General features: G+C 42.9%; 1 protein-coding gene across 2 annotated transcripts in view; it reads left to right on the top strand.

Moving 5' to 3' along the window:
• LOC139545028 (collagen alpha-1(XXVII) chain B-like) overlaps window positions 1-14,898 on the top strand; it is a 96,891-nt gene extending 81,993 nt beyond the window's left edge. The window contains exons 33-60 of one of the 2 annotated variants that reach the window (XM_071352362.1): window positions 1,909-1,962; window positions 2,087-2,140; window positions 2,333-2,386; window positions 2,729-2,782; window positions 4,083-4,190; window positions 4,490-4,543; window positions 4,859-4,966; window positions 5,060-5,113; window positions 5,600-5,653; window positions 6,640-6,696; window positions 6,808-6,861; window positions 6,965-7,018; window positions 7,214-7,267; window positions 7,442-7,495; window positions 7,623-7,730; window positions 7,862-7,969; window positions 8,433-8,540; window positions 8,672-8,725; window positions 9,569-9,631; window positions 9,990-10,043; window positions 10,179-10,214; window positions 10,739-10,792; window positions 10,932-10,955; window positions 11,071-11,136; window positions 11,399-11,570; window positions 11,866-11,975; window positions 12,520-12,741; window positions 12,990-14,898. In XM_071352362.1, coding sequence (XP_071208463.1) covers window positions 1,909-1,962; window positions 2,087-2,140; window positions 2,333-2,386; window positions 2,729-2,782; window positions 4,083-4,190; window positions 4,490-4,543; window positions 4,859-4,966; window positions 5,060-5,113; window positions 5,600-5,653; window positions 6,640-6,696; window positions 6,808-6,861; window positions 6,965-7,018; window positions 7,214-7,267; window positions 7,442-7,495; window positions 7,623-7,730; window positions 7,862-7,969; window positions 8,433-8,540; window positions 8,672-8,725; window positions 9,569-9,631; window positions 9,990-10,043; window positions 10,179-10,214; window positions 10,739-10,792; window positions 10,932-10,955; window positions 11,071-11,136; window positions 11,399-11,570; window positions 11,866-11,975; window positions 12,520-12,741; window positions 12,990-13,136 — 2,193 coding nt within the window. In that variant the 3' untranslated portion in view covers window positions 13,137-14,898. Of the gene's footprint in view, window positions 1-1,908; window positions 1,963-2,086; window positions 2,141-2,332; window positions 2,387-2,728; window positions 2,783-4,082; window positions 4,191-4,489; window positions 4,544-4,858; window positions 4,967-5,059; window positions 5,114-5,599; window positions 5,654-6,639; window positions 6,697-6,807; window positions 6,862-6,964; window positions 7,019-7,213; window positions 7,268-7,441; window positions 7,496-7,622; window positions 7,731-7,861; window positions 7,970-8,432; window positions 8,541-8,671; window positions 8,726-9,568; window positions 9,632-9,989; window positions 10,044-10,178; window positions 10,215-10,738; window positions 10,793-10,931; window positions 10,956-11,070; window positions 11,137-11,398; window positions 11,571-11,865; window positions 11,976-12,243; window positions 12,293-12,519; window positions 12,742-12,989 lie in introns of those variants that run through there. The other variant, XM_071352364.1, reaches the window with a different exon arrangement.
• Window positions 14,899-15,261: the final 363 nt, after the last annotated feature.

Below are 15,261 nucleotides of genomic sequence, written 5' to 3'. Positions count from 1 at the left end.
ACCTGGGGTCAGCCCGTCAGGAAATCTAGGATCCAGTTGCACAGGGAGGAGTTTAGCCCCAAGGCCCTGAGCTTAGTGACAAGCACTATGGTTTCAGAAGCTGAGCTGTAGTCAATTAACAGCATTCTCACATAGGTATTCCTCTTGTCCAGGTGGGATAGGGCGGTGTGCAGTGCAAGGGTAATTGCGTTGTCCATGGATCTGTTGGGGCGGTATGCAAATTGTAGTGGGTCAAGGGTGTTGGGTATGGTGGTGGTGACATGGTCCTTGACTTTCAAAGCACTTCATGATGACATAAGTGAGTGCTACAGGGTGATAGTCATTTAGTTCAGTTACCTTGGCTTGCTTGGGTAGAGGAACAATGTTGGCCATTTTAAGCAAGTGGCATGATAGACTGGGATAGTCGAGATTGAAAATGTCCATAAACACTCCAGCCAGCTGGTCTGCACATGCTCTGAGGACACAGCTTGGGATATCATCCGGGCCGGCAGTATTGCGAGGGTTAACACGCTTGAAGGTCCTACTCATGTTGGCTACAGAGATCGGGAGCCTGCAGTCCTCGTGAGCAGCAGGGACCCATGACAACGGCTCTGTGTGGTTTATTCTGTTTATACTCGTCCATGTTTCCAGTCACTTTACTGTAGTTAAATGCAATGGTTTGCGCTTTAAGTTTACATATCACAGTCTGCATGAGCAAAACAGACCGTACATTAGCAAGTAATATACTAGGGAGTGGAGGTTGGTTTGCCCTTTTCCTTAATTGGACTAGAACTCCAGCTCGCCTTCCCCTCCTCTGGCTGGGTCTTTTTGGAAAAGGGCTTCCGTGATGAAGATAAGTGCTTTGGGTAGTCTAGACAGAGGATTCCACACCGGAAAGTCGAATATGTGGTGAGTAATCTCCGATCTGATGTCCAGAAGTGTTTGTCGGTCATAGGAAATAATACTAGAACCTTTCTGATCAAATTAAGTACAAAATAAACAACAACAACAAAAAAAAGACTGCAAAGTTGGCTGGGAGCTTGCAAAAGGGTGGCCATTGTAGGCACCATCTTGTTGTTTTACCCTGCCAGGCCTAACTGTCTCCAGCCCAGTCAGGGATATGGGTGTTATTTCCTATATTTAAATTCCTATAGAGTAACACTTACTGCCACATCGGTTTTGCATGATATTTCACCTTCAAGCCAGGAAGCTGTCTGATTTCATTACTATTCCTAACTTTGTTTACCATAATGTCTCCATACACCCTTCCATACACCTGCTGGTAATCCTTCTGCCTATGGTTAGGATCTGTGAAGCCTGAAATCAGGGGTTATTGGACCCAACCAACATCTTAGAGAGGAGGTGACTAGGGGCATTGAACACACTTAAGTGTGCACTTGTCTCTGCAGTACATCTTCATTCCGACAGCTGAAATGTTGCAGCTTCTGCTTGAGCAGCCCAGGGAAGCCTCATCCTGCATCCTGCATTATGTAACGGGAAGAGAGAGGGAGAAAAAGAAGGGGGAGAGAAATATATATATACAGAGACAGAGAGAGAGAAAATGATACGGAGAGAGAGAGGACAGTAAGATCAGATGATTTACTCTGAGCTTCTTGCAAACAGCTCTATTTGAGTATTGGCTAGTTTCCACCACATACAGAAGCTTTAGTTCTGTGTTCTAAGACTCAAGGAGAGGGTCTGGATCTCAAGTACAGATGGACGTATCTCCACCATCCACATGTATATCCTCAACGGCTTTTTCACACTCTATTCTTGCTGCCTTTTTTCACTCACATTAGCTTTTTATCCGCACTGTATTTATTTAGTTTTACCAGTGTAGTTACCTAGGATATAAAGGGCTTCACAGGCCAATATATTTTGGAGCTCTCGGTCATCACATCATACCATGGCTCTGTCTTATCACCATAGGGACTTACTGGGCCACCAGGAACTATGGGTCCACTGGGAGAGATGGGAGTCAAGGTGAGTTACACTATTCTACATGACGTAGTGTGTCATTCTCGTGGTGTAATGTGATTAGTTCAGGCTCCAGTGACCAATGCCTTGCCCCCTAATTTGATTATGAATGGTCATTGTTCTCTGACAGGGTCTAACTGGAAAGGTGGGGGAGTGGGGACTACCAGGCGAACCAGGAGAGAAGGTAAGCTTATACTCTTTAATACTCAACAAGGTACTCACTGTTTGGATCCCAGGAAGAGTAGCTGCTGCCTTGGCAACAGCTAATGGGGAATATTCACATTTCCAGTAATCGATTCAGTCTATTTATGTTGCACACAGTGTATTGAAATGGAAAGCGTCCATTTGTTCATTGTGTTATTGACCTGTGTGACAGGGTGCCCTCGGACCAGCAGGAAACTTCGGAGAGCAGGGCCTCATCGGACAGAGGGTGAGTACCCCCTCTTCTACCAATGTTTGTGATTCTTGTAACAAATCAAATCGAATCAAAGGTTATTGGTAACGTACACATGTTTAGTAGAAGTTATTGCGGGTGTAACAAAATGCATGTGTACCTAGCTCCAACAGTGCAGTAATATCTAACAATACACAACAATACACACAAATCTAAAATAATGGAATTAAGAAATATATAAATATTAGGACGAGCAATGTCGGAGTGGCATTGACCAAAATGCAGTAGAATACAGTATATACAGTATTATTAAAGTGACCAGTGTTCCATAGGTAGTTTGGCCTTATTTACTTGTACTTAAACCCCCCCCTCCTTCAGGGTGAGATGGGGATCGATGGGGATGCCGGACAGAGTGGTCCTGATGGACTCAAGGTAAGAGATGAATAACACTAAGGCAATAGTCACTGTGATGAATCCTAACTTGCGTTGAAAGTCTAAGACCAGAGTTGACAGTCATTGTCTCATTGACATCAATAGATGATTTGCCAGTTAGAGTTATATGTACATATCTCCAGTTAGGGTGTGGCTGTTTATCCCCCTGAGGTCGATGTCCACGCCCCCATCACTTTAAGCTAGATATGTTTTATGTTTTTTGCATTGGATGTGTCTCAATCCACAACATCACCCCATGTCGCACTTCCGCATCTGCAGTGAAAGGTAACAGAGCTAGAGCGGTGTTTGTCAGACCATGAGACTTCCCGAAAATCGGTCTTCTCACATAATCGTCTGTAGTGTCCGAACAGTTTGGGCTACACACTAATCTGACCCCTCTGTGGAAAGGTGAGACTCTCACGAACACGTACGTGCCGGTTTTGCTTGAGGACGCCCACAGGCCTCACAAGACTCGTCTGAAGGTCCACCGGTATCAGTTGAAAAAATGATTGGAAGTACAGTATATACTGTTTGGAGACTCTTTCGTGCCAAAAAATGAGGGGTTAAATACATGTAAAAACAAATATACAAATGTTTCCTGATCTTTCTTATCTCTCTCAGATATAGGACAGACACTTCAGAACAAACTATTTACTGTTCTATGTAGTGAATCTGTTATTCAATGCATTTGTATGGGCTAATAGCAGTAAGGCCAAAAATAATTTTTCATCAAATATTTTGGGGATGCTTCAAGGGGTCTTAAAATTCTAAATCAAATAGCAAAATGATCCTTGTTATGACCTTCTTAAAACAATTCCATACAGATTAGTAGGATCCTTCACCCGACTTAGACAGGGCTCAGACTCTTATGGGTTCATAGCCAGTTCTTAGTAAAAGAGAAGAGAGTGTTTTAGGATAACTGTCACTCTTTTGAACAAGAGAATGTGATTCTATCGTCATCAGATGTGATCTAAGCCATGTTCATATGGAGTTAATGAACTGTACTACACTGTTAAACTGTAATTCGTTTTAGTCAGACTCAAGTGCTGCATTGTGTAAGATGCTGGCCGTCGTACAGTTGGAGCTGAATTCTGTTGACGCTGAGTGAAAATAAACAGGGAGCAGGCAGCAGGCCTATTTTGAGCTCTTCCTTCTGGCAGGAGTTGTTATGGAAATACATTGCCTACCCTTCTCCACTTCGGCCTTCAAAGACCTTGTCTGAATATTTTCTGCTACCGCCAACATCTGCACCCGTGAAATGTGTGATCAGGTATAATTGTCTTCTTGGTTCTCTGCTCAGGGCGAGAATGGTGACATGGGACCGGAGGGGGGTAAAGGAGAGAGGGGTGACACCGGACTGAAAGGAAAGGAAGGGTCTCCCGGACCTCCTGGCTTAGTGGGAGTGTGGGTGAGTGTCCAAACTCAACCTAACATATTTACATTTTTCTGTACTAGACTCTCAGGTTCTCATGAATCAGAGTTTCTCACTTCACTTGCTGTTGTTTTAGATGAAATGTTGCTATGCAGCATGTAGGCTACTACATGTCAAGGCAAAACGGATACCAACACGCTTTTATCTCCTGCAAACTGTCTTTACTGAGAATACTGTGGATGACCATTTTGACCATTGCCTTGTCTTCGTCATAGAGGTTTATTGCTGTTAAAATAAACAGCTGTTGACTTCTGACACCAATAACTGTCTTCCAGGGTCAGGAGGGCAAACCTGGCAAGTTTGGTGAAAGAGGAAAAGCAGGAGAGAAGGTATGTATGTCAGCTCAGTTCCTCATGAAGTACGCCTCCCTACATCTGTCACTCTCATTCATTTCATTCACTGAAACCTGTTAGTTGTTTCACCGTACCTTTCTTGGTTTTTAAAGAAAGTTGGATGGCTCCTTATCTGTTATTGTAGTCAACAAACATTAGGCATCAATGACCTCTAGAGCCACTATGTTGAAAGTGGACATTCAAAATGGAGAGTTGAGATGACACTGTAAAACTATCCACACACAATTTGCCAGTGACTGAAAGTCAACCTTGCTATTTTTGCATGCCTGCTCTATTGCGACCCTTCTCTAGGGCAGCAAGGGTCACATGGGTCACCTGGGAGAGACTGGGGCAATTGGTGAACAAGGAGAAGCAGGATTTGTTGGGCCGAAGGGATCGAGAGGAACCATTGGACCAGTGGTAAGGCTCTGTGGATTTGTTCCTAGTTTTTCGTCTGATATGTTGGTTTCCTAATGTGCTAGGTCGTAAAGACTGAACATCTGATGTTTACAGGGTGCACCAGGGAGAATGGGCCAGCAAGGTGAAACAGGCATCACAGGATACGAGGTAAAATTTACCCTTTGCCACATACAATATCCTTCACTCAATATCAACGCAATATGATTCTAGATCAATTAAATATAGCCAGATGATCGATCAATGAAGAATTGCCACCTAGGACATTATCATTGGGCTCCCAAGTGGCACAGTGGTCTAAGGCACTGCATCTCAGCTAGAGGTGTCACTACAGACAACCTGGTTCAAATCCATACTGTATCACAACTGGCTGTGATTGGGAGTCCAATAAGGTGGTGCACAATTGGCCCAGCGTTGTCTGTGTTTGGCCGGTGTAGGCCGTCATTGCAAATAAGAATTTGTTCTTAACTGACTTGCCTTGTTAAATAAAAAAATATACTATATCTAAATTGCTGCCTTCAGTGAGTATTGTTTACCTAATGACACATAACATTGAATGCTTCCAAGAAGGTAGCTATTGTTGTTGCCCTGTGTGATGAGTAACACGGTCTCTATTGTCCTCCTCTGTGGTTGTAGGGCCACACAGGACGGCAAGGCTCACTGGGACCTCCTGGACCAAAAGGTGAAAAGGTACACTTCCCACAGTCCTGTCTGTGTCTAATAGCTCTCTCTTTGTGGGTGTCTTGACGTGTGTGTCTAGACTTATGGTCTGTGGAGGATTAGTGGTGACAGCCCTAGCACTGTCCGTCTCTCTCTCTGTCCTATAGTCAATCCATGTAATATATAATACTAATGTTCATGTGTGCGATTTAGCAGACACTTTTATCCAAAACGACTGACAGTCATGTTTGCACACATTTGCACACATTTGTATGTCCCACATATCCCATTATCACATGTTGGTAGGGCTAGGAGTTTCTCCTGAACACATGCCCTGACCAGGAGAAACTCTGGGCCCTAGAGATAGGCCATTGCTATCAGGAAAAAGTCCTAGCCATATCACATGGTTTCCAGCCGCTGAGAGTGACTGAATTCCACGGCTATTTCAGTCTGATTATCCCACAAGAAGCGATTAAATATAATTGATCAATGGTATGCACAATGGCACTTCTCATTAACTCTGGAGAAATTTGATCAAATGTAGGTCATTGGCCACAAACTGCTTTCAACTGCTATTGGAATACTCCTTGTCATCACTATTCAGATCAATCAAGGTTCAGCTTGATAAATAGAACTTCGATATGAAGTCCTCTTTCCTGTGTGCTGGTAACCTCATAATGTTGACCATACTTACTTTCTAATGAGATCAATATTGTGCCACTACTCATAAATTGTTTAGTTTTGGATCCCTGTTCCACTGTTTCCTCTTGTATTTAGCTGATCCTCATGCACTATGAAATACTACAAGCATTCCACATCATTCACCGGCCCCTGTAAAGTCACTGGAACATTTAATGCAATCTAGGTCCCCTTTTTATTGAAAGCAACCTATTGCCATCACCAACAAAAACTATAATTGCATAGAATATTTCATTGTACTGAAAGGAATATCATGAATTTAACCTTATTAAAATTTGTAATTAAAAATGAATCTGTTTTCCCTGTATGTTTTCCAGGGTGAACAGGGGGAGGACAGTAAGGTGGAAGGCCCTCCCGGTCCACAAGGTGACAGAGTGAGTTCCTCTCATCATGTAGCCCTCCGCCTGCTGTGTTGTTTGGTGTTTCTTTGCTAAAATAGCTGGGATCTATATGCTTCATTCTGTTTGGTTCCCATCTGAAACCAGGGTTCTACCGGAGACAGGGGAGACAGAGGAGAATCAGGGGACCCAGGATACCTAGTAAGTGGGATGTCGATTGTATTGTATACGTTAATGTTGTCTCATTTGGAATATATCCTTTATACATGGAAACGGCTAACATTAACAAATGTTTATTTCCCAGGGCCAGCCAGGGGTGGACGGATCGAGAGGCAAAGCCGGAGCAACTGGACTACCTGTGAGTAAAATGTTCTGTTTATGACATGATAATATGTGTTCTTTCACACTGAATCAAATTAAATTTGATTTGAGACAGTATCTACATTAGAATATCTACCTATTAAAAAGGTAAAACTTGTCATTTGTTTGTTTGATTGTTTCATCTTTTATTCGTTCATTCATTCCTTCCTTCCTTCTTTTTTATATATTGTAGGGACATCCTGGACCAAGGGGAATACAGGGTCTGAAAGGATCGAAAGGTGATCAAGTAAGGACAAAATACCTCAACAACAACCAAACTGTTGTATCCAGTTTTACCTCACAACACCTGTTTGAACCACTTTGGTACCCCTTTAATTTGATTTCAATGTATTGGGGCTCTTTTGCTATGTGGTGATGTCATGTTGGAGCTGATGGTCTGTACCTCTATGATCTACTCCAGGGTCAGAAAGGCAAACGGGGCAAACAAGGCGAGTCTGGGACCAAAGGACCACCGGTGAGTGAGAACTTTATCTTTTCATTTTAATACTGCATGTCATTTATTGATTGATTGGTTGATTGATTAATTGATTGATTGTGCTAGAATGCATCTCATATGTAGCATTATTCTCTATCTTTTCCAGGGTCCCGAGGGTCCTCTTGGCCCAAAGGGAGTGGTGGGAAGAGAGGGCCTTGAGGGCCAACCTGGAATGGACGGGCCTCCTGGGAAAGATGGTGACAATGGAATGAAGGTGAGGAAGGACAGACACCATAACTGTGCATTCTTCTCATTGACTGAAATAAGCAGAGTCTTTTGCTACTGTATGATTGGTCTTCTCTGTTAAGCCTCAGCCATCCTCAATTGTTTGTGTCCACTCCTTAGGGGGAGCAAGGAGACGACGGAGAGTTTGGTATCATTGGCAAAGCTGGTAACAGTGGTAAAATGGGCGTGCCAGGGCTTCCAGGCGATCAGGGCTCCTTCGGACCCAAGGTGAGAGAGGAGAGAGAACATGCTCCAATGAACTGTGACCACCATGGTTATCCTATTATATGTTGTACAAGGTGAAGAATGAACTATGACCACCATGGTTATCCTATTATATGTTGTACAAGGTGAAGAATGAACTATGACCACCATGGTTATCCTATTATATGTTGTACAAGGTGAAGAATGAACTGTGACCACAATGGTTATCCTATTATATGTTGTACAAGGTGAAGAATGAACTGTGACCACCATGGTTATCGTATTATATGTTGTACCCGGTGGATGAACTGTGACCACCATGGTTATCCTATTATATGTTGTACAAGGTCTGAAGGATGAGAAATAAGCACTTGAGCTATTGCTCCATCATAACATCATAACTTCCCAGTCGAGTGTTGACAGAAATAAACCTTCTCCACACGGTACTGGTCCTGAATGGTTGTCTGTCCTTGTGTGTGTGTCACAGGGTGAGAGGGGTCTCCCCGGCCAAACTAGATATTCAGGGAAAAGAGGCCACATTGGTGGAATGGGAATTCCAGGAAAACAGGGTGACCAGGGGAACAAAGGACAGCTCGTGAGTAACATAGCAACATTGCTGAGTCCGTTTGATTGGTCATCATGACTAGGACATGATAATGATGATGAGGAGGTGAATGACAATGACGACAGTGAGGATGATGAAGATGGTTCCATTTCTCTCCCCAGGGTGACACAGGTGAATCAGGGTACCCAGGGGTTCTCGGGATGTTCGGACCAAAGGTACGCTAGACTTCCCCACCCCATTTTCATCTCACACCTGAGTCACATGATCAAATAACACAGGGCTTTAAACGTGGACCATCAAGAATGAAGTTCTAAGCCGCAAAAAATATGGTTCTAATAAAACACCGGCAAAAAAGCAGAACCCATTTTCAGTGGGAAATCAGGGATCTGCTGGAGATTAATAGTAAAGCTTTAAAGGAATTTAAAGCCTCAAACGATTTGGTAGCGTCTATTGTCTTTGCTCTGAAAGGGATAAATCGAATTAAAGACTGCTGCATTGGGGCAGAAAATCTATCACGGTCCACAAGAAGTTTACTCCACCCACGTGTAATGTCACTTAACACGCCATAACTTCGGTTACTTTATTACTCTCTAGTGATGTTGCTCTACAGGTGTTGGGCAGCTAAGAAAACGAAGAAGTTACAGGCTTTACTGAACATTTAGGCGCTAATTTAGTGAGTCATATGACTGCCTGTGCTCCAGTTGGAGATTTTCCATTTTGATATACTGTATACACACATCTCACAGAGGAATGTTAGGCAGCTGAGCCTTGGCGTTATGCTAAAGTGGAGATAGATTCTCTGACTTGGCAAATTAGATGTCAGACGCACTGTAGGCTTACTGACTCATCATCAAGACCTATCAAATAATAATTTTCAGTGAAAGAGCTGTTAACTGAAGAAACTTGGAGTGTCTCTTGCTGTCTGTGTTGCTTACTGTGCATATTACATACAGCCCATATGGTGCAACATTGCACTCAGTTGGCCTAAGCTTCTATGTGAAGTGATACTTGCCTTATTAACACATTGTATCTTATCAACACATGTTTTATCTTCATAGGGACCTCCAGGAGATCTGGGCCCAGCCGGCATACAGGGACCAAAAGGGCCACATGGCTTGATGGTAAAAGGAGATTAGAAAAATTGTTATTACGTAATTCCCTATGTTTTTCCAGGTCAGGTAACATGGCCTATTTTTAGGTTGGAACTTGGGTCAATAGTTCATCCTAGGCTGAAACACTGGGCATATTAATATATAATACACATAGTATATGCCATTTATCAGACGCTTTTATCCATACATTTTCTGTACGGGTGGTCCTGGGAAATCAAACCCACTATCATGGCGTTGCAAACACCCTGCTCAACTAACCAAGCAAAAGAGGGCCACCATATTGACAACATATGCCTTGTTAATTCAGATAGTGGCTGCCCTCACTAACAATGTTTATCTTTCTCTCTCTCTCTCTCTCTCTCTCCAGGGTAATGTTGGTGCCACAGGCCCAGTCGGTATCATCGGCCCCAGTGGTAATACAGTATGTACATCATCATATCTCATACCCCTTATCTGCCAAAGAACATGTTATCACTCAGTTTTCTGGGGGGGCGATGGAGTAATTTCCCCTCTCTCTCGCTCGCTCGCTCGCTCTCTCTCTCGCTCTCTCTCTCAGGGTCCCCAAGGTGACAAAGGAAGTCGAGGGGATGCGGTGCGTGTCCTTAATTTTATGAATCATATCCCTTATTCCAGGCCTGGGTTCAAATACTATTTTGAGTATATACTCTAGCCTGCCTGCCTGGAATTTCAGATGGGCGGGGTTTAGTGTTGTGGCACTATTCTATTGGTCCATTTAGACTGGCAATTAATCACACAAAGTATTTGAAATGATTTCAAATAGTATTTGAACCCAGCTCTGCCTTACACCGAGGCTTAGAGTGATCACAGGACAGAATAGGGTGCTTAGTATGGAGAGCACACTCCTTAGAAGGGATTCAGCCTCAACCCCTAAAGCACTTTTCATTTCCCTCAGTGCTTCTCTGTTTGTTGTTCCACTCACCATGACAACTAGGATTAAGTTGAGACAGAAAGGCTACTTACTGCTTGCCGCTGCTTTACCGTCTGTTGGCAGAGGAGTTTAGATGAAGAGGATCTTGATATTGAGAGGTCAAGCTGCAGCATTATGGTCTAGGGGGGTGTATTAATCCAATAGTGTTCTTGGTTTTTTACAAACAGGGGGTACAAGGACCAAGGGGCCCTCCTGGTCCTCGTGGACCACCCGGACCCCCAGTAAGTCTTTCCTGTTATTTATGTAAAGACTTTGCAATAGTGGTATCACTCGTTTTTCTGATTTTTTTTATATGCTGCACTATGACTGGACCATGCATTAACCCCCCCCCCCCCCCTTTCTATTTCCATTGTCTTATAGGGTCTCCCTGGTTCTATGCCATTTGTAAGTCTCCTCTATTTACAATTGGACTTTCTCAGAAGCAATGGAGAGGAGTAAGGAGTGAATGCGGGAGAATGTTTCAGAGTTCATACTTTTGTCTTTTTGTCTTCTCTTCTAGAGAAGGGAGGCTATTGGTGCTGCTTTTCAGCTCATTATTGATTCCCATGCTGCGCTGAGGTCAGAGGTGAGTCACTGTGAGAAGCATCATTGGTCCCTTGGCAAATAAGCAATGTACCCAGTACAATACAGAGAACAATTGTATGTTCGTACTGTATGTATGACCAACTCTTACACAAATATTCCATTAGCATTAATGCATGACAAAAGTACGGTTACCCTCATGCTTCTCAAGCCAGGATTTTGTCATTTATCACTCTCCAATGGTGGCTGGCTGTTTGTGAAGATTTGGTGCTCAGTGTGTGACCGTTTGTCTCTATCATTTCTAGAGTTTCCACGACATGGACCTGCCCATGTTGGACCACCAGGGTACAGAGATATTCAAGACCCTCCACTACCTCAGCACCTTGATCCAGAGCCTGAAGAACCCACTAGGAACCCACGACAACCCTGCGCGCATCTGCAGAGACCTCAAGGACTGTGAACAGAGGATGAATGATGGTGAGGAAGGCGTCGTCTGAGATACAGGACACAGTGTAGCCTGAGATTCACATTTTGGGTTCAATCCTTCAGTTACAGTATACTTAGTCCAATAGTTTTTCTAGACCATGTGGACCTGACTAGTTATAAGCTATAACTAAGCTATAAATTGTCATCTATAGTGATAAATATCAAGACTATACACCTGACCAGTGATATCCCTTCCTTAAGCATTACATACTTGTCCACTCTGCTAAAAGTACACTACTCCTGTATCCAGACTCCTTTTTCACTCAGTTTGTTCTCCTTCCCTAAGGAACTTACTGGATCGACCCAAACCTCGGCTGCTCTGCTGACTCCATCGAGGTGACGTGTAACTTCACCAGCGGTGGCCAGACCTGTCTGAAACCCATCACAGTATCCAAGGTCAGCATCAACTTCCACTACTACTCAGCCATTTACAGTCAAAACAAGCCACAATCCAGTCAAAACAACTGATAATAGGAAGCCAATATTTTAGTCAGGTTTTCAGAGAAACTTGTAGTGTATTTGAGGTTTAAAAATGCTTCTGAAGTTTGCAATTTACACTTTGAAATTTCAGACTTTATTTTCCCTTACGAAATATGTATCAACCCCTACAAAAATGCCCATTAATTAGGATCCACATAATAATTCACATTTCCTGTTGCTGCAGGATTATTTTCCTGCTGTAGCAAACTGGCTCAAATGAAGATCCTACATCTGTATGTTTCCACACACAACCGTCGTACTGTACTACAGAACAGCATTCTTACTATTTAGCTCATTTGAATTTCCTGTCTTTTGTTTCTTTTGACATATCCTACATTTTTACTTCAGACAGGTTTTGTATCTGGCATCCAGAACCAAATCTTGCATGTCCACTGGTATTGTCTGACACAATAGATTAGGGATTAAATTGTAACGGTAGTTGATGTGTGTCCGTCTGCAGCTGGAGATGGGGGTGGGTCGTATCCAGATGAACTTCCTCCATCTACTGAGCTCTGAGGCAGTGCAGCACATCACCATCCACTGCCTGAATGTCCCCGTGTGGGCCAACAGCTCCTCCCTGGAGCCCTCCCCCACCGCGGTGCGCTTCAAGGCCTGGAGCGGAGGAGACATGATCCAGGCTGGAGGACTCCTGGAGCCCCACGTAGTGAAGGACGAATGCTGGGTATGTCAACCTCCAGCCTGGATCATGTGACAGTCTGCTCTCCTACTGAACATACAGCTGGAGGAATAGTGGATGAAATAGTGCATGACACATTACATGTTGTTACATAGGCTACCATGTATTTAACGCTACCATGTATTTAAGCTCTAATTATAGTAAATTGTACACCAACTGAAGATAATGTATTGCACAGTCTGACCAAATTAGTCTCTGTAGGTTCTAAAAAGTAAAATCCCCTTGTCTTTCAGATCAAAGATGGCCGCTGGCACCAGACCCATTTCGTCTTCCAGACCCAGGACCCCAACTTACTCCCCATCCTGGACGTGTATAACCTACCGGCCACAGAGCCTGGCTCGCACTACCACCTAGAGGTTGGCCCCGTGTGCTTCTTATAGAGGCCTGTTCTTATAGAGGCCCAGGATACAGTACATACACAGCCTCCTCATAGGAGTGACTTGCGGGGGGATGGGGAAGGTTAGGGGGTCTTCCTGTCCCCATATACTGGGCCCTTCAGGAGAGGCAGGCCAGGCCAGGCCCCTAACCCTCCAGCATATGCTCGGACTGCAGGAACAGGCAGGGGGCACCATTGAGGGACGGACCAGGAGAAACTGCAGAGATACTGAGACGTCTCGCACTAGTTCCTACCGCCTGCCTGAAGAGAAGATAAGCTTTGGCTTTTTTCAGGGACTTGTTTTACTGTCGCACGGCACGAGCCCTGGATGCCCGAGTGGGATAAAAAATAATGAGTCTCTAACATCACTCTTGGACAACATTTTTAACTTATTACTTTCTATGGTCATGAACTCTCAACATGTTATGAAATGTGTAAAGTAATAGGGAACGATTATAAATGCATTTGCATATTATGAATGCATTACTTATCCTTCTAAATGTCACACATACACATGTATTATTTATACATGTTATATGTATATCTTAATATAAAAGTGCAATAAACATATCTCGTTCTGCAGTTTTTCAAAGCAATTAAGGTTTACAGTGAGACCCAACAATTGGATATAATATTATCATAACATTCAGGCTTAGGCTTAGTTTCCAGCATACATCCACAGGTGTGTGCTGTCCAGCTATTTTCTCCTGCCTGATCTGCAGATGACGTATGAAGCTACTTGTAATGGTGATTAGGTGCTGAAGAAATGCCCACTGGTCTACGAATAACTATTGCGCTATTGCATTCCTGATGTGTGTTTCCCTAGTCAAATGAATTGAAGCTTGCAGTTAGAGAGTGAATCCAGAGAGTGTCAGAAGAGTCGGTCTACCTCCCATCTCTCAATGAGCTGAACCAGAGATGATGACACCTGGTACCTGGTGCTATAATAATTCCTGTGGTGGGTTATGAGGCGGTCTTGTTTAATCCTGACAGAACATAGAAACCTTTTCTACAGCAAAGGGAATATTTTTTTACACAGTATGAATGCAAAGAAGGAAAAATGTTTAAATTCACTCCAAGCTAGCAAAACAAGCTAGCAAAACAGCGTTTCTTTGTCTGCATCGCTATTGTACTCCCCTTTGTATGAGTCTGAAGCTATTATTGAAAGATTTAGGTCTTATTTTTGACTTGTTGAAATGTATAAATGTGTATAATTATGCAAAGCTTTGTTGTATACAGTGGATCCCAACATGCTAATTTATGTTATTTAATGTCTATGGGTTTTGCAACTTTCTGTAAACTTTAAGCCAGACACCCATCATTAGCAGAGCATTTTTTATTTTTAATACATTTGGGGCTTCATCGATTTTGTTTTATAGGTTTGTTTTTTTATAATCATAACTGTACTGGAACCATTTTCAATGCTTTTATGCCTTACTGTTTTACTTTATTGTTGACCATGTTTGTGAAATCTCTGTACAGGCGGTCAGCTCAACCAACCAACCTAGAAAGTCAGAATACCTCTCATATCACACATCTTAAACAGCCCTCCATCATGTTCTTACATTAGTATAGCCATAACACATCCAAAGAGTCATCTGACATCTTTGTTAAGGGCCAGGAACAGATATTAGTGGTCATCGTGTACTTCATCCATTCATCTCTGCAGGTCCTCTGTCTGTCAGCATCATAATAATACAGCTGGTAGTTTTCAACACTTTCATTTTCTTCAACATTCAGGTGTTCAATAAATATTTGAAACCCAAGTAGACGTGTGTTTCCATTGGTTCTCATTCTCTTATTAAAAAAAAGGTAATTATCTATCCAGTACAACTTTCATTGTCAGCTACAAAGACACTGAGCAGAGTTTAGTTCTCAATAAAAGTTAAATACTTAATGCAGTATTAATAGTTATCATAGTACATGAACCACGAGGCTTTTATTGTAAAACAGCTCATGTGTTATTGGAACTTAAATACTGCAAATTAATAGTTATCCCTTTTGAAAAATGTATCTTGAAAGAATAGCGAGCGGCTCATCTCTATACACTTCACCTCTTCACCACATGAGGGCACTCTTATCTCATTTTTAAACAAAATGTAAGTCTAGTTGAACATTTAGCTAAGGGT

Source organism: Salvelinus alpinus, chromosome 19 (assembly GCF_045679555.1).
Source record: "Salvelinus alpinus chromosome 19, SLU_Salpinus.1, whole genome shotgun sequence".
In the NCBI taxonomy this organism is placed as follows: domain Eukaryota; kingdom Metazoa; phylum Chordata; class Actinopteri; order Salmoniformes; family Salmonidae; genus Salvelinus; species Salvelinus alpinus.
Note: the sequence above shows the minus strand (reverse complement) of the source record. Positions and strands in the feature narration are given on the sequence as shown.